We start from the raw sequence: 18729 nt of genomic DNA, 5'->3' as shown, positions 1-18729 counted from the left end.
GCCTCAAAGAATACAAGAGCTTGCACTCTTGCATTATATTTTGATAATTAAAGATAAAGTGTGTTTGTTTACATATTGTATATAGATTTCTGTTAACTAATCAAATACTATGATAAGCCATCTTTTTCTTTTAAAATATCATTTTTACTTCGGAACTTGTTCTAGAGAAAGAAATAACATATTAAACATTTAGTATGCTTATGTCATGGGGTTTAAGAATCTTCTGAACCTTATAATCTATTTCATCTCTTCTGTAAATGCATTGTCATTTATTTTAATGCTTATCACAGAAGGACTGTATTTAAGCAACAATAGTTGGAAGTAATGATATTCCATTTCCTACTATAGAGTCAGCCAGATGTTCAGACTGGATTTTATCCATCAGATTATTTTCAACGACCTGGGATGATTGACAGCTATTAATACTTGAAGGGGTTAGAGATATTGTCACAGGATGCAAGCTGTTCCAAACAAAGCTGCCTTTTGCAATGGCCTGATGCCGATTATTAAAATAATTCATCTGGAGTCATTAATATGCTTAGGAGCACATGGATTCATTGAAATTCCTGCAATCTGTTTTGCTGTCTGGTGGGTTAGGGTTAGGGTCACAGGGTCTCGAATCTGTTCAGTTGTAAAAATGCTCAAAAGCTTTATTTTTGCTTACGTGCCATGACTAATTCTGAACCAATCCTGGCTATATTTGGAAATAGGATTTGAAGAATGTGAAACATTCCTTTCTTGAAATCTTTCCCCTCGCCAGTTGCTTAAATCATGTAAAAGATGATGTTCTGTAGATCTGTTTTCCATATTAGAAGAGCTTTGTCTTGTCATTCAGATATATGCAAATAGATCAGCTTGGGCTGAGTTCCCAAAGTAGATAGTGTTATGAGCTTGGGGCGTGGGGGAGCAAGTGGCAAAATCTGCCTGACAATAATGTCATGCAAATGGCATGACTGGTGAGCAGCCGATGCCAAAATGCAAGTCTAATGTCATCAAGCACCTGCCATTCTGGCCATCCTTGTGGTTTGCTATTGGCACTACTGTTCCAACCTCTCGCTGCAGGATACAATACTGATATTCTTACAACTATGAGGCATAAGTACGTATCCTTAGGCATACTGCTCCAAAAGTAACAAGATGAACCATATTTTATTCATTAAATCATTCATTAAATTTAATTAATGGAATGAAATCAAATTGTCTAATCTTTTCTTTCACTTGGCTCTCTACCCACTTTATGGAATGCAAGTCACAGCACATCATTAAGAATAATTCAGTTCTGTGCCTGAGACTCCCTCCACATTCAATATGTCTCTGAATACTATTCATCAGAATGAGTGGGGAAGAACTATAATCATGGGCATCGGAAGGGGGTTGAAAAATATCCCTTATGTATTTACATTTTGCCTCTATAGGACAGATTTCAAGAGATACAATTAACCAGATCAATTAAAAATCTGCAGCGGTATGCTTCTGCGGGGTGTTTTTTGGCCAACACAAAAAGCTATTTAAGAGTAACAGTAACTAAATATGGCAAGTTGTGCAGCTGCAGGTTTCTCATCTTTGGTTATTTTAGAGTTCAAATGTATTTTGTGAATCCATGACAATGGTTTGTCAGTCTGGTCAGTCATCAAATTATGCATGTTCACATAAACACAAACACAGGTCTTCCTTTTCCACCATAGCCTACTGCATTTTGCAGGATCGCACAACCCCATGGCATTTGTGGAGGTGGGGGTAGGGAGAAAGATTTCAAGATAGGGTCAGAATGATGAAAGAGTTGTAGGATCACCTTGCAAGTCCCACACTTTTTAACAATTATCGTGATCTTGTTCAAACATGAAAGAAACAACTTGTGGCATGACACTGAGTCTCCGAGGTGGGGTGTGGGAGGAGTCACTGTATGGGTATTGTTACGGCCCAATTGCCTGGAGACTGAGGTAAATCTGAGGACACTCCCTCTGCTCCTCCTGGTGACTCCCCAGATCAACCTCAGTCTTCGGCCTAACAGGAGCTATACAGTGACTCCAGTAATTTTAGATAGAGTTTTTGTAGTTAGTTAGAAATTATTATTTTTTCCTTAAGCAAGCCTATCTTGCCTCTTCTGCCTCGGTTTCGCACCCTTTTGTCTGGCTGCCTAAGCGCTCCTGCGCCAGCTGCAGCCCAAGGGCCCCGCAACACCAGCTCCGGTGGAAGGGGGGGGGGCAAAAGCCAAGCCTCGTCGCCTGCTGCCATCCGGACGAGAAGAGGAAGCCATTGGAGCCACAAAGACTCCGGAGGCAGCGAGAAGAAGAAGGAGCGGCTCAGTCGGAGCTGCTCTAGGCATCGGACCACGTGGTTGGTGGTCACCATTTTAAAGTGAGCAGGGCACACGCGCGGAGCGACAAGGCAACTGGTTTTTGTCAGTATCCCTGAAATCCTTTACAAGGATTAAAAAATCACTTTGGGAAGGAGGGACTGAGGCAGTATTTCTACCTATCCAGTTGCTTATGCTTAAATCTGAATTGGATGCTGATACAGATTTATAGAACAATTCTGTTTACAAAGAAAAGGGCAACTTAATTGTTTATTTCAGTTAAGAGCAGCTGTAGGAAACAAACTTGCAATGTGACCTGGCTATTCAAGTTGTTAAATATTACCAAACACATTAAAAAATATTTTATACAGATTGACCTTCACTGCAGGTTAGGCAAAAAAAACCCTTCAAGAATTAGTTTCGATTACTTCCTTTATCCATGAAATATAATTGGGCACTAGAGTATAAACTCCGTATTTTCCCACTTCAGCACAACCTTCTCCCCAACTGACAATCCCCAAGAGAAACCAAGTATTGTGATAAGACACAGCGAAAGGTCCACCGCTATCTCCTTTGCAAGCATCCTGCCCTTCCTCATCATAGCCAGCACAAAACATGTTGTCTGTAATGAGCTTCTTGGTGGACTGCCGACAGGTCTCCATGCTCACAATGGGCAACTTAACTTTCATGAGAAAGCGAGTTAACTTACCCTTAGCATGAGTTGCACCCCATCCGCTAACTATTCCATGGGCTACGTCTTCAAGCAGCAAATTAGCTAGGTTAGGACGAGGAAGGCAAATAGGAAGTACGTTCTGAGTAAAAATCACATCGCTAGTCAATTGGACCAAAGCAATGTCATTGTTGTAGTTCTGTGAGTTAAACTGAGGATGTCTCCAGTAGCGCAGTACTGTTACTTTTTGTTCATCTCGTTCTCGCTGATGTTTGTCAAAGTCTCCTGAAAAGCAAATAAAAGTGTGTGTGTAGAAAAATCTAAGCAGGTATTGACAGTGGAAAACAAGGAAACTGAAAAACAAAAACATAAGAATAGCCTTAAATCCAAGTAGAAATAGTGTCATTTGGTTATTGAAATACTGATTCCGTACATTAAAATGCTTTAAAGTATGCAGATTTTTTTTCTTAGGCACTTCAAAAACAAGGGGGCTTCTAAATAAAGCTGTCATTGTACAGCTGTCTTACCATGTTTAGAGAACTCTATGGGAAATTGAAATGATATTGTCTTCTATTAGTCACATTATCATTGTTCTTCTACTGGTATTTAGGTTGTTTTTTTTTAAGGGAAGAATACCAGGGGTGAAATTCAACAGGTTCTGACAGGTTCTGGAGAACTGATAGCGGAATTTTTTAATAGTTCGGAGAACCGGCAAATACCACCTCTGGCTGGTCTCAGAGTGGGGTGGGAATGGAGATTTTGTAATATCCTTCTCCCAGGAGTTGGGAGGGAATGGGGATTTTTCAGTATCCTTCCCCTGAAGTGGGGAGGGAATGGAGATTTTGTAATATTCTTCTCCCAGGAGTGGGGAGGGAATGGGGATTTTTCAGTATCCTTCCCCTGAAGTGGGGAGGGAATGGAGATTTTGTAATATCCTTCTCCCAGGAGTTGGGAGGGAATGGGGATTTTTCAGTATCCTTCCCCTGAAGTGGGGAGGGAATGGAGATTTTGTAATATCCTTTCCCTGTCACGCCCACCAAGCCATGCCCACAGAACTGGTAGTAAAGAATATTGAATTTCACCATTGAAGAATTATACTACCATTACATTACTAGCCCAAAGGATTGTCCTAGAACAAGCTAGGTGATGTCTCTGAAATAATATATGAAAACTGAAAAAGTAGAATGACTGTAGCCAAAGAAGGCAAATATATTACCAATAGTATTAGGAGCCTTGGGAACAATCCCAAAACATCTGGAGCACCACTTGAACATCATCAGCATTGACAAAATTACATCAGTCAATTGCAAAAGGCAGCTTTACTTAGAACAGTTTATATCATGTGATGATACCTTTAAGACCGAAGTCATTAAAACATTAAAAAACAAAGAATAATATTAAAAAACTATCAAAACAGCAGAAAACAAAAGAACAATGATAGTAATGAAAATAAATCCAGAAGGGATCAAAAAGAAAGAAAATAGCATTATGGTAGCAATTCTCTCCAAAGGCCTTGGCGAATCGGGTGATCTGAAATCAAGTACACCTGCATAACATACTCAGGCCAGTAAATAATCAGGGTAGAGTATCATTTTATAACATTAATTAAAGTATATCAATGTTTCTCAATCTCAGCTTTAAGATGTGTTGACTTCCTGGATGGAGAATTCTGGGTACTGAGGCTAAGAAACATTAAGATGTATGTTTGCTTCTATAATTTCAAAGGTTAGAAATGCATTAATTTTTTTACAACAGGAATATGATATCAGAACAGGAGAATCTACTATTTCTTCAGGAATACATTGTGGGGAAAAACAAACATTAGAAGACTGTAATTTTGTTTGCATCTCTACTACTTACCCACTGTAACGTGATGTGAAATAATGTTCTCAAAACAGTGTGCTGCAGTAAGTACCCACCGACTACTGATCAAACTGCCCCCACAAAAACCGTAACCTCTATTGTTTTGAATCAGTACCTAGGAAGAAAAAGAAAAATAAATTGATGTCTAACCCAACTGCAAATCTGTATGAATTTTCTACACTTTCATTTGAAATATTTAGCTTTGAATCAGAGGTCGATCATCATACACAAAAATACAGGGATGTCAAGCAACACATTTTTTCATATGCCCACAATATTGCAAACCTCCTTTTTCCAATATTTATACAAAAGGACAGCACCTACAATCAGTTGTCCTCCCTTGAGAGGCAAAGGTATCATTTAAGGACACACCTGGAAGATTTTTTAGAGGTCCTGTTGGTACTGTGCTTGTTGAAAGGAAACATTCATGACCTGAGCCTCCAAGTCTACATGCAGTTCTCCTCAGCCTTAAAGAGACCTGGGTCTCTGCAAAAGATGCTGCTAAATATCTTGAATATGAGAAAGTTATGAACTATTGAGAGTTCCAATTTCTGTGTTCTGTCTCTCTTTGCTTTTTGGAATTCATCTCCTAGCTTGCCACTCAGAATTAACTTCCATTGAAAAAGATTGCGCCCTGCTGCTTCATAGAGGAATCTGACCCTGCAATTCTAATAATATCCTGTAAAATGAGGCTATTTTATCAAACCCTTTAAGCACAATAGTGTTACCTGCCAAGGACATGCTCCTGGGCGGCAGAAAGTTCCCCCAATTATTCTGGTGTTTTCTTCATCTGTGGAATTAATATTTGGCCATCCGAGTAAATCCTCCTCTGTGGAATTTCTTTCTAGCTTTTCCATGTCATCTTCAGTTTCTGCTGTGAGATTCAACCATCCTGAGGAAGTCCTATTTAACGTCTGATTCCAGTTGGTAATGTTCTCACGAGCATTTGTTTCACTTTGTGTGACTCTTCCTCCCTCATAAGAACGTGTGGATCGCTTAATCAGCCCACAAGGAAAGCGATCTAAAATCAGGGAGATTAAACAGTGTGGGTAACTGTACTTAATTTACATTGTGTCCTTATTTATTTTGCTGAAAAAAGAAAAAAAGGTATGATGATTTATGGGCTTGAGGATTTTAAAAGATGTCACCTACAGTAAGGGAGGAGGTGAAAGAATTTGTGTAACATTTAAGAGGTAGAAAAGATTATTAAACTGTTATTAATTATCTGTTGAAGGTTAAAAGTCATATTTCAAAACTTATTTTCTTTCTTTTCCTTTTTTGTTCCTTTTTAAATTTGTCTTCTATTTTGTATAAAATTCTCAACATATACTGCATACATAAATACATACATAAAAAATGGATGTAACTTGTCAAACACTAGGAAAAATCAAAGCATGCCTGATGGATAAAAGTACCAATAGCCAGCCAGAATATGAACTTCCAATAATTGCTAGATTCTCCCATTAATTGCCGTCTTAACAATATTCCAGTTGGTCACAGGCCAATATTTTTAGGTTATAAAACAAGGGATAAAATCCTCCCCTTCCCAAGTTGTTCTATTTAATAACTCCAGCTTTATAATTGCCTTCTGCCTACTAATTCTCTTGCTATCTTTTCTACATTGGGAAATCTTGTGGAATCAAGAAGCAACAAGTTAAATTATGGTAAATACCTAAGTATAGATTTAGGCAACCTTCCTGCTTACATTGATTGGGGAAAATGTCTGAGCAGTCTTGCTACCTCTAATTACTTATAGAACTAGCTAAATAACACCCATAAATATACTTCAGTAGGTTATCCTAAACTGCCACCCCTCACTTACGTCAGCTGTGCTGGGGCAAAATGAATTCAACATTTAAAGCATTCACAGAGTGCTTATTCTACATATAAAGAGGAAATTTGGTCAAATTGTATTCAACATAATACATAATCATTTATTTATGTTGATTTATTCAACATAATCATGGTCTGTGCATCTAAAGTAGACAATCTGTTGCTTTTCATGCTGACTGGTTGGAAATTCAGGAACCATAACATCAGCTCATTTAGGGAAAACCAGTTTGAAAAGGGCTTCTGGAACATTTAGTTTCTAAACCCACATTTTTAAACCAGTAAGAGGATCACCTGAGGGCGTACAACGCTTCCCGTCTTCATTTAGCGTATATCCTGCTTCACAGGAGCAGATCACATGACGTGAATGTTCGGTATCTTGACAATATTGCCAACATTCTCCATTTTTGTACCAGCATTCAAATTTCTCTGCATTGGAGACAGGGGAGGTGGTTCTTAAGTCATTACTACTTACTCTCTCCAGCAGACTGTGATCCTCTAATAATAGACTATCAGTAATGGGAACCCAAATCACAATTTATCATTTTTAAAATTAGTAGAGGGATCTTCAAGTTATTCGTGGGTGGGGGTGGGGTGGGGGTGCATGCGCCTTTGAGTTAGTCCATGCAGTTTTCTTGGCAATTATTTGCGATTACTACCGCCTAGGGATGAGAGAGACAGTGACTGCTCAGTATAGCCCAGATGGCTTTATACTTAAGACAGGAGTAGTACTCACATCTCATGGTTTCTAGTCCAGTGCCTTCAAGCACTGGATTAGACTAAACTGGCTCTCCAGATTCCACTGGATCACCAGTTTATGGTGTTTAGTATTATGACTTACTCCCTAAGAGAAAAATTGGCATCTCACACCATCTCTCCCAGAATTTTTAGGATTTAGGATTTAGAATTTTAGAATTCTTTGATCCCAGCTTTACCCTCTGCCTTAACATAGCAGCTTATTTGCTACCACCACCTACTTTCTGGGGGAGGGGGTTTCTACCTGATATTTTCTCCAATCCCCATTTATGTGAGAGAAGACTCTCGCAGGCTATCCTCTTATTAGCAAGTAGAAGGGGAACACCAACCCATTTAGAGCAAAAGTAACCCATTTATATACATTAAAAAGAAATATATTTCTATAGCACCAAACTTCGGACTCTGCGATATGCAACTAGGGAATTCAGCCTGTCCTCCTTTGGTGGGGGAGATAGATTAATCACACAATAAATAAATAGAAGCCAACATTATTTTTAAAAAATAACATATAAAATATATTTTTTTATTATTTAACAAGAATGTTATCGTTCTTTTTCAACTTTAAGTAGTTGCATGCCATACAGATAGTCCTTGACTTACAACAGCTCATTTAGTGACAGTTTGAACTTACAATGGTACTGAAAAAAACGCCTTATGACCATTTTTCAGACTATGACCATTGCAGCATCCCCATGGTCACGGGATTTACATTTGGACGCTTGACAACTAACTCACATTTATGACGGTTGCAGTGTCCTGGAGTCATGTGATTCCCCTTTTGCAAACTTCTGAGAAGCAAAGTCAATGGGGAGATCAGATTCACTTAACAACCGTGTTAATTCAAGAACTGCCGTGATTCACTTAACAAATGTGATGAGAAAAGTAATAAACCGGAGCAAAACTCACTTAACAAATTTCTCAATTAGCAACATAAATGTTGGGCTCAATTGTGATCGCACGTTGAGGACTACCCGTACAGTACAGTTAATGATGGAGGAAATAAAGATATTGAGTTGGTTAAATTCAGTGGTGGGTTGCCAGTTCTTTTACTACCCATCAGCATGACTGCTTTTCCTGACATATGCCCTCTGAACCGGGGGTCTCCAACCTTTTGGACCTCAGGGACCACCACATTCATACTTTGAAATCCTGCAGACCACTGGCGGGGGGCAGTGACGTGCGGTGAGGTTTATGGCTGGTGAGGCTGGTGACGTCATCAGGAAGGCGGGGAATGGGACCACGTGTGCTGGAGGCTGAGGCTGCCTCAGCCTCCAGCACACGTGATCCCATTCCCCGCTTTCCTGAGCATGCTCCGCCGGCTCACGCTCCGCAGTCCTCGAAAGCAACTGGGGAATGACGAGAACCTTCCTGCCTCTGCTGGACTTCGTGCGCTCTTCGCGACTGCAATATATGTCCAGAAGCGGCTTTTGTGGCTAATGGGGTTTGGGCTTCCAGCCCAACATCCCCTGCCACTTCTGGACGTCTATTGCAGTCGCGAGGAGCGCACAAAGTACAACGGAGGCAGGAAGGTTATTGGCACTTCCGAGAACCCTCCTGCCTTCCTCTTCACTCCCCAAAAGCTCTTCTCCTTACCGTAACGTAGCGGGAGCAGTGTAAAAGGGATGGGACGAAATATATATTATTATTATATACTATTATTTCATGAAGAGAGGTGAGGCTCTGCCTCCCCTGCTTCCCCTGACCGCATGTCCCTGGTGGGGGGAGGCTCAGCCACCTTATGGGCCTACCTGTCTGCTTCTGCAAGGCTCTGGATGGGGGGCCTGAGAAACAGCACCTGGTCCAGGCACACAGCCTAGAAACCTCTTTTGTGTTGATGCAGAAGTTTGGTCAATCTGAGTGAAGGAAAACTAAAGACGAGCAGACTGACGGTGGCTTGCTGACGTTGGTGGGAAAGTTGGTCCCAGATTCCAGAGCTGTAGTAGTCACATGACTGGCCCCTTGGTCATCCCGGAGCAGCTCCTCCACCCGGGTGCACTGGCCTGCAGGGGAGTTGCCAGTTCCCCAGGTGGAAGAGCTGCTCTGGGATGACCAAAGGGCCAGTCCTGTGACTACTAGAGCTACTACAGCTCTGGGACTGGCCTGTGGTAGTACTGGAAGTTGCGGGAGTGAAGCGCTACTTGCATTTGTGTGTCATCAGCATTCTGCCTTCACTGCAGTATATTTGTACCAGCTGGTGGTCCCATGGCAGCCCTCGTCTCCTGCTGCTTGGGACTCAGAGTGATAAGCCCTGTCCAGGAAGAACTACAGCAGAGAGAAGCAGCTGGAGTCAACCTTAGCTTTGCTGTTCATTGCGGATGCTAGATTGGCCCCCTGAAAACTCTTGTCTCTCGAGGAGCCCTGCCGAAGTTACCCACACTGCTTCAGAGAGCGCTCCTCAAGGGATGAGAGTTTGCAGGGGGCAGATCCAGCATCGGCAATGGACAACAAAGCTAGAGTTAATCCTGGGCATTTCTCTCTGCTAATAGGCGGCCAAGCTAACTGTCTGAAGGACCTCATCCTGTCCCTGGGAGTTAAAATGCTGAAGCGTGAGCAGCGCAGGAAACTTCGACTGGACTCCCCGAGAGAAATGCAAATATTTCTCTACGGACCATCAGTTGGTGACCACTGCTCTGAACTATCCTTTTAAATCCGTCACCAGTATGACATTTGGCCAACAAAGTCTCACCTGGCTAGAAAGCTACCACAAAAGATAGCAGATTCTTAAACAATAGCAGGTCGGCTAATATTATACCTCACTCACCTATTTCACACTGATTTCCTCCATATCTCGGGGGACATGTACAGGAATATGTATAGTGTTTGACCTTACATATTCCACCATTGTGACATGTATTTTCTTTACAGGGGTTGGAATCTGTTTGGAAAAAGAGATTTAATGATACAAATCAAATCCAGATAAGTATTTAGAGTAATTTCTTTTTTATGCATTAGTTTCTTACCCACTTCAGTTTCAATAACAGACTACCCAATCTAAAATATTAAAATTATAAACAACAACACAAATAGTATTGTCAATGAAATATGAAAATACAGTAGATTAATGAGCAAAGGAGGAAAACTGTAACAGTTCATTATATGAACAATACATTAAAGTAATTTTATCATGTAAACAAAATTCTTGCCAGAACAAAAGCAAAACCTTCAATAGATTTCAAAATGTATAAAAACTCAAGATTTATGGGGCCAAAGTTAGCATAATAAGCTTTAAGTTTTAGTGAATAATTATTTATGCAGAATACACAGAAAATGAATAAAATGTTTACTTTTGTATTCGAACCAAAACTCCGTCTGCAAAATAAATAAAAAATAAAAACAGATGTGATTAGACCAAAGTACCTTTATAAATTAACTTAAACAACTCAATGTAAGTAATTAAGACACATTATGATTTAAAATCAACCTGGTTCTATAGAAAAGTTTTGGACAAAACGTGGATCTGGCTCTGAGGATTTGCATCATGAATGTAAATCTTTTATTATTGACAAATGCAAATATATATGGAACCCACTTCTGAATTATTCTAACTTTCACATATATACATAAAGAGGATTGTAAAGCTAAAAGCTCTAAAAAGCCTGGATTTTTTTTAAAAAAAAGACTGTCGATTGTATTACGGAAAGGGCCTATCAGTGACGTGCAGTCAGGTGAGGCAGGTGAGGCACAGCCTCATCACTCTCATCATGAAAAAAAAAAGTAAAAGGAAAAAGCTGAGCTAGTTGCTGCCTCACCGTGGATGACTCTGCTTAACCTCACTGGTGCTCTCCCTCCCCAAGTGTAGTGACTTCCTCCCCAGGCCCCCAATCATTTCTCTCTCTCACACACACAGCTGGATAAAACTATATAAAAATCTAGCCCAGCTTCACTGATTACAAGTTTGAAAAGGCAACGTGGCTCCACCTGCAATCAAACTACACTTGGGGAGGGAGAGCACAAGGGAGCACTGAGGAGACCACAGGAGGAGGCAGGAAGCCAGGCAAAGAGCCATGCTGTAGTACACACACTTCCCCCCAGCCTCTTTCTTTTGGAAGGCTCGGCTCGGCTCCCCTCCAGCTTCTCTGCCTCTCCTCTCATCCCAGCCTGCCAGCAGGAGGTGGTGGGTGGGCTTTATTGTGTTCCAGGCATTTCCCACCAAGACAGCAGGCTGCATTTGCAATGGTGGAGGTGTTTGGGAAAGGCAGCAGGGGAATGGGGGGGGGGGGAATGGCAGAGGAGCTGCTTTCAAGCCACTGGAAAAGATATGCAATCCAACTTTTGTATGTGTGGGGGTTTGTTTGAGAGTGAGTGAGAGAGGGAAGGGGTAGGAGAGATAGTCCAATCCAACTTCTGTGTGTGTGTGTGTGTGTGTGTGTGTGTGTGTGTGTTTGAGAGAGGGGGAGGAAGGGAGAGAGGGAGGAAGGAGGGGAAGGAGAAGAAAAAGAAAAAGAAAGGAGGAGCAAAGGAGAAAAACAAATGCTGTCGCTTTAAAATGGAACTGAGCATGCCTGGCTGTGGAATTCTGGGAGTTGAAGTCCACAAGTCTAAAAATATTTGAAACCAGCACTGTCAGTGCCTCACCAGTCATAAACCTCACCGCACGTCACTGGGGCCTATAGTAACTTAAACAGCAGCTTGCTCCAAAGTAAGACTCTACTTACTAGCTGCAATTATTATTTATTTATTAATGCTGTTAAATGTGCCTGTATCTGCAGGAGGTGTCTCGTTGAATTGATTCTCCTTCAGCCTCAATTATGTCACTGAAGCTAAAAAGCGAGTGTAATCAAGCATACCAAGATTAGTCTGGGCACTGAACAGATTTGGCATTCGAAGCAATTTGCTGAGTGCAGATTTTTTTTTTCTTAGTTAAGACTTTTGAACTAATATTCTATTATACATATATATATATATATAGTTTCCACAACCTTGTCGTTAACCCAGACTGATGCGGATTATACAATAGCAGAGTTGGAAGGGACCTTGGAGGTCTTCTAGTCCAACCCCCTGCCTAGGCAGGAAACCCTATGCCATTTCAGACAAATGACTATCCAACATCTTCTTAAAGACTTCCAGTGTTGGGGCATTCACAACTTCTGGAGGCAAGCTGTTATTATACACCATTGTGTAAATGCTTTGCCTCACCATTTCCTTCTTATATATCGCACAGTTGACCTGTTCAAAGAGGATTTGGGTATAAGAAAAATGGCCAAAATATTCCCACACCTTAGTATGGCATCCTGTAAGATCTATAGGAGGTGAAGGGCAAATGATAGGAAATCATGATTTCAGCTGAAAAAGTATATATACAACTCAATTTTAAATATGTGAGGATTTTTTGCTGACTCTTTAAAGAAATCAAAATATTTATTCCAGCCACTGAAAGCCAGAAGATTGCTGCCCCTTGAATTTAACTTATTTATTCAGTTTGTACAACTGCTCAGACAAGCACTGTATGTGTAATTTTGTATGCATTGATTTTAATGCTCTACCAAATTTCTGTTAATTTTAAATGTTTCAACAATAACTACAGTGGTTTCTGACAGCCAATTTGGTGTAGTAGTTAAGGCACCATGCTGGAAACTAGGAACCTGTGAATTCTAGTTCTGCCTTATCACAAAGTCGGCTGGATGATTTTAGGCCAGTTACTTTTTCTCAGCCCTAGGAAGGAAGCAATGGCAAACCATTTCTGAAAAAAACTCTTGCCAAGAAAATTAAAAGAACTTGTCCAGCCAGGTACCAGGTGTCAATACCAGGTGTCCTGACTTCAAAGGACAAACAACAACAATGAAGAACCAAGCAGTTTCTATGGGATACTTGAATAGGTGCACTTTCCTCTTACATTTGCAAAAAATAGTCAGATGTCCCTCCATTTCCATTGCTCACCGTTTTCTCCTTTGACTTGAAAATCTCTTTTGCCTCCTCAAATGAACACTGTTCCTCTCTGCATTCTCTCTCCAAATTTCCTGGGAGAATCTCCTCCAAGAAAGTGTTAGCACGTTTCTGAATCCTCAGAACCTGGTTTGCCTTCTCTTTTTTCACAAATACTGTAGATAAAGAGTAATGTATCACTAAGGATTCCAGTTTCTTCAATTCAGGGTAAATATATATTTATATTCATACTGAACATACTGAATGCTGCAGGGCTAAAGTGGTGGATATGTTTGGTTATTTCTCCAGGGCTTAAATATGGGGTGGGGCAGATCCATAAATGAAACATTTGATTGAGTTTCATCTCCAACATTTATCTCAAAGCCACACTTATGAAATTAAAATAAGATACTTTTATTCTTAAGGTAACAATCAGAAACATATGAGTTTAAAAATTAACTACGGTTGTTAATACATGATCCATATTGTGACTGTTGCTAATGAATAATAGGTACCTGATAACGAATGTGAAAAGGTGATGAAGCAGTAGATTAAGAAAACCAAGGTTGGCCCCAAGGAAATTCTAGCCATTGTATATCCAAAGTGAATAGTAGAATATACTGATTTGGAGACAGTCACCTACACATAGAAAACAAGACTAAACAAATTATTCTTCAAGTACTGAGACGAGAAAGAGAGAACTGGACAATAAGAATTATGTGCATATGAAAAACAAAGATGGAGACTAGCAGAGAAGGCTACAGATCTAGAAATAAAGAGAATAGAAGCCATATCTCCTAAAACCAGAAATTATTTGTACTGGAATAATAACTCAGGTATTTTGCTTTTTAAGGAAAAATTAACATGTTGAGGAAGATAGAAGATCTGATGCACTAGCAATGGCTATATATACAATATGTCCGAGTGAGGAAACATCTGAAGAATAGCAGTGCAAGCAAATAAGGCCTATTTCCTTTTAATCTCCTGTTAAAACTGAAGTGTGTAAGAGGCACCTTACAGGAACAGATCGCATTTCATTTTGTTCGGAGAGCTGTTGATTTTGCGCATTTCATCAAATAACAATTGGCATTGAATAACAGAAACGTTGTCACTCAGTAAACCAGGTACATATTAAGAGGAACAAAATAAAGAGGGGGGGGGGGGACAGGCAGTTTTAAAAGAAAGAGTCTGCTTTTTTTGTGTGTGCAGAAAATTAGAAATGTTGTGTTCTCTTACCTGATTAGGAAGGGGAAAATGCTATTTAGAACAGCTACAAAAGCTAGGAAAGAAAGCTATTGAAAATTATATGTTGATGATTAAACTATTGCAAATATTGACATAGACATTCTGGTCTCAGGATACTATGGAAAAATAAAAAAAAACATTGCAGCCCAAACATTTTAAAATTAAACAGATTCTAAAAGCTTTGTCCTTACTTGTGGCCTCTTTTTTTGTCGTCCCCACATTTGTATGGAACTTGGGGAAGGGGAGGGAGAATCCTTTCCTATAATTTATTCATCATTCCACAAATGACTTTTTGAAAGACACTTTCTTACAAAATCTTCTATTCCTCTGTCTTCAAATGCAATGTTTTCTGGATGTCTGCACTTTTATCCCACTGAGCTGTAGTTATTCATTTATTTTGATAATATTCTGCTTTTAGCACATGCAGATGCCTTGAATTAAAAGTCTTCCTCAACATGTTTTCTAGCTGGAAGATAATTCATATAGCAATATGTGCATTTCTCTGTGTGTGTATGTATGTATGTATGTATGTATGTATGTATGTATGTATGTATGTATGTATGTATATGTATGTATGCATGTATATGTATGTATGTGTGTATATGTATATGTGTGTGTATATACATATACACACACACATACATACAGTATATGTTCGGAGAGCTGTTGATTTTGCGCATTTCATCAAATAACAATTGGCATTGAATAACAGAAACGTTGTCACTCAGGAAACCAGGTACATATTAAGAGGAACAAAATAAAGAGGGGGGGGGGAACAGGCAGTTTTAAAAGAAAGAGTCTGCTTTTTTTGTGTGTGCAGAAAATTAGAAATGTTGTGTTCTCTTACCTGATTAGGAAGGGGAAAATGCTATTTAGAACAGCTACAAAAGCTAGGAAAGAAAGCTATTGAAAATTATATGTTGATGATTAAACTATTGCAAATATTGACATAGACATTCTGGTCTCAGGATACTATGGAAAAATTAAAAAAAACACTGCAGCCCAAACATTTTAAAATTAAACAGATTCTAAAAGCTTTGTCCTTACTTGTGGCGTCGTTTTTTGTCGTCCCCACATTTGTATGGAACTTGGGGAAGGGGAGGGAGAATCCTTTCCTATAATTTATTCATCATTCCACAAATGACTTTTTGAAAGACACTTTCTTACAAAATCTTCTATTCCTCTGTCTTCAAATGCAATGTTTTCTGGATGTCTGCACTTTTATCCCACTGAGCTGTACAGCTGTAGCTGTAGAATATTTATTTTGATAATATTCTGCTTTTAGCACATGCAGATGCCTTGAATTAAAAGTCTTCCTCAACATGTTTTCTAGCTGGAAGATAATTCATATAGCAATATGTGCATTTCTGTGTGTGTGTATGTATGTATGTATGTATGTATATGTATGTATGCGTGTATATGTATGTATGTGTGTATATGTATATGTGTGTGTATATACATATACACACACACATACATACAGTATATATCAGTGACGTGCGGTGAGCTTTACGGCTGGTGAGGCTGGTGACGTCATCAGCGTGAGCCGCGGTCCCCTTCATGTTGACTCAGGAGTCAGGAAGGAGGGGAATTCCCCTCCTTCCTGACTCCTGAGTCAACATGAAAGGACCACGGCTCCCGCTGCGCGATCCCTCCTCCGCAATCCCTCCAGCCTCCCTCCTGCGCAAGTCCCATTCCCCGCCTTCCTAAGTCAACATGAAGGGGACCGCGGAGCGTGCTCCGCGGGACCGCGGCTCACGCTCCGCAGTCCCCTTCATGTTGACTTAGGAAGGCGGGGAATGGGACGTGCGCAGGAGGGAGGCTGAGGCTAGAGGAGCCTCCTGCACACGTGGTCACATTCCCCTCCTTCCTGACTCCTGAGTCAACATGAAGGGGACCACGGAGCGCTCCCATTCCCGACCACGTGTGCAGAAGGCTCCTCAGCGCCTTTTCCCTTTTCCCTTTTCCCTTTTTTTTTATTTTCATGATGAGAGCGGTGCGGCTCTGCCTCCCCTGCCTCCCCTGACCGCAGCAACCTCCCCTCTTCAGCTGGGCACAGCGCTGCTGACCAACCTAACGGTACCCCAAAAGCACCAAGCAACATGAGCGCCTTTGCCCCCACCTCGTTCCCACGGCTTGCTGCTTTCAGGATACCGCTAGGTCGGCGAGCGGTGCTCTGCCTGGCCAGAGGGGGGGATTATCTAAGGAGCTTATTTTCGGGGGTGGGCTTATATTTTTGCCCACGAGAAAAATGTGGCAAGGCTTCAGTTTCAGGACAGGTTGCATTTTTGGGGAAACACGGTATACACACACACACATATACATATACATATACATATACATATACATATACATATACATACATACATACATACATACATACATACATACATATATATATATATATATGTTTTCTGAGGTTTTCGCGGGTGTTTGTATGTACGTCTTTGGTTGTTCGGGTTTTCTCCCGTGTAGAATTGGAAGTATCTTCGAAACGTCGTGAAGATACTTCCAATTCTACGCAGGAGAAAACCCGAACAACCAAAGACGTACATATATATATACATATATATATATATGTTTGTTTTCGTAGATTTTCACAGGTGTAGGTATGCTGGTCTTCTTGTATTCGGGTCTTTTCCCATGTAAGATATTCCCATGTATTCGGGTCTTTTCCCATCTTACAATACAATACAATACAATACAATACAATACAATACAATACAATAATACAATACAATACAATAGTAGAGTTGGAATGGACCTTGGAGGTCTTCTAGTCCAACCCCCTGCCTAGGCAGGAAACCCTATACCGTTTCAGACAAATAGCTATCCAACATCTTCTTAAAGACTTCCAGTGTTGGGGCATTCACAACTTCTGGAGGCAAGCTGTTCCACTGATTAATTGTTCTCACTGTCAGGAAATTCCTCCTCAGTTCTAAATTGCTTCTCTCCTTGATTAGTTTCCACCCATTGCTTCTTGTTCTACCCTCAGGTGCTTTGGAGAATAGTTTGACTCCCTCTTCTTTGTGGCAACCTCTGAGATATTGGAATAATGCTATCATGTCTCCCCTAGTCCTTCTTTCTCTTAAGCTAAACATACCCAGTTCCTTGCATGGGAAAAGACCCGAATACAACAAGACCAGCATATATATCAGAGATTTGGAGGATGGGAGACACCCCATGTCACAAACATGGAAAGGAGTCAATCTAAAATATGTAAAATAAGATGGACCAATAATTTGTATTCCTAAAACATATGTATGTTAAATATAATCTTCCCAAATATTCAAATATTGTAAGTTTAATTGGTCACTGATATCAACGGAACCAAATAAGATGGAAAAACACTTTGACACAGGAGCCAATTGCATTCAATTTGAGCTCGTTCTTTTCCATCCAGACCTTCACAAGTTCCAGGCACTAAGACACAGTAATAGCAGCAGCATTGCACAACTCAGGATAATGATTTATGCTTTGATATCATCAGCATACTAATGATATCCTACTCTAAATTATTCAATGACCTTCCCCAGTAGCTCCACATACTGTAAATGTTAACAATCAAGGGGGTGAGGACTGATTCATGTGGTACCTCATAAGTATGGGGTCACTGGACCAACCTTTTCTACAATAGATTGAAACTATTCATAGAGAATGGAGCAGAAGCACTGCAAAACTCTTCCCCAATTTCTAACCACCACAGGAGATCCAGTAAGATAATATGATTGATGGTGTTAAAGTCTGTAATAAGGGAGGAAATATATGTCTTTTCATCTCCTTCATCACCACACTATAGACACAAACATGGACATAGACTCATTCATAGTTGAATTAGTTTTTCATCTTTCTTCACTGGCACTCCAGACATCATCTTCCAAAGGAACTCAGTAAACTAAGGCACCAATTGCAAATGGCATCCAGAAAGAAGCTACTTCACAGTAGAATACAGTTCCAGTTTGCATCCTGATACCCTGTTTTGAGCTGAACGGTCTGTCAAAATGTTGGGAAATTCCCTGATTGTCCTCTTGAAAGCAAGATTGTTGTAAAACTAGGATTGTCATAGAAAATCTTTGCTGCATTTGATCAAAGTAAATTTGCCAACATTTTTTTTTGCAAAGAAACTAGGATACATCCCAGATGTATCACATATTCTTGGTATATAAAATAGTGAGACCATTGAAGAAAAATAACACACAGCACAGAA

General features: G+C 40.2%; 1 protein-coding gene across 1 annotated transcript; it reads right to left on the bottom strand.

Annotated features, from left to right (window-relative positions):
* Positions 1-85: 85 nt before the first annotated feature.
* On the bottom strand, positions 86-14559 carry LOC309393578 (coagulation factor X-like). Its single transcript, XM_081955937.1, has 10 exons — positions 14514-14559; positions 13793-13916; positions 13293-13453; positions 10700-10724; positions 10177-10290; positions 6954-7088; positions 5558-5850; positions 4827-4944; positions 2394-3251; positions 86-1872 (listed from the first exon to the last, which is right to left on the bottom strand). Exons 2-9 carry the CDS (start codon positions 13866-13868, stop codon positions 2704-2706), a joined length of 1470 nt encoding a protein of 489 aa, XP_081812063.1. The 5' UTR covers positions 13869-13916; positions 14514-14559; the 3' UTR covers positions 86-1872; positions 2394-2703.
* Between the last annotated feature and the right edge of the window lie 4170 nt (positions 14560-18729).

The sequence above is a fragment of the Natrix helvetica genome (assembly GCF_964273705.1).
Source record: "Natrix helvetica genome assembly, chromosome: 5".
NCBI lineage: Eukaryota > Metazoa > Chordata > Lepidosauria > Squamata > Natricidae > Natrix > Natrix helvetica.
Note: the sequence above shows the minus strand (reverse complement) of the source record. Positions and strands in the feature narration are given on the sequence as shown.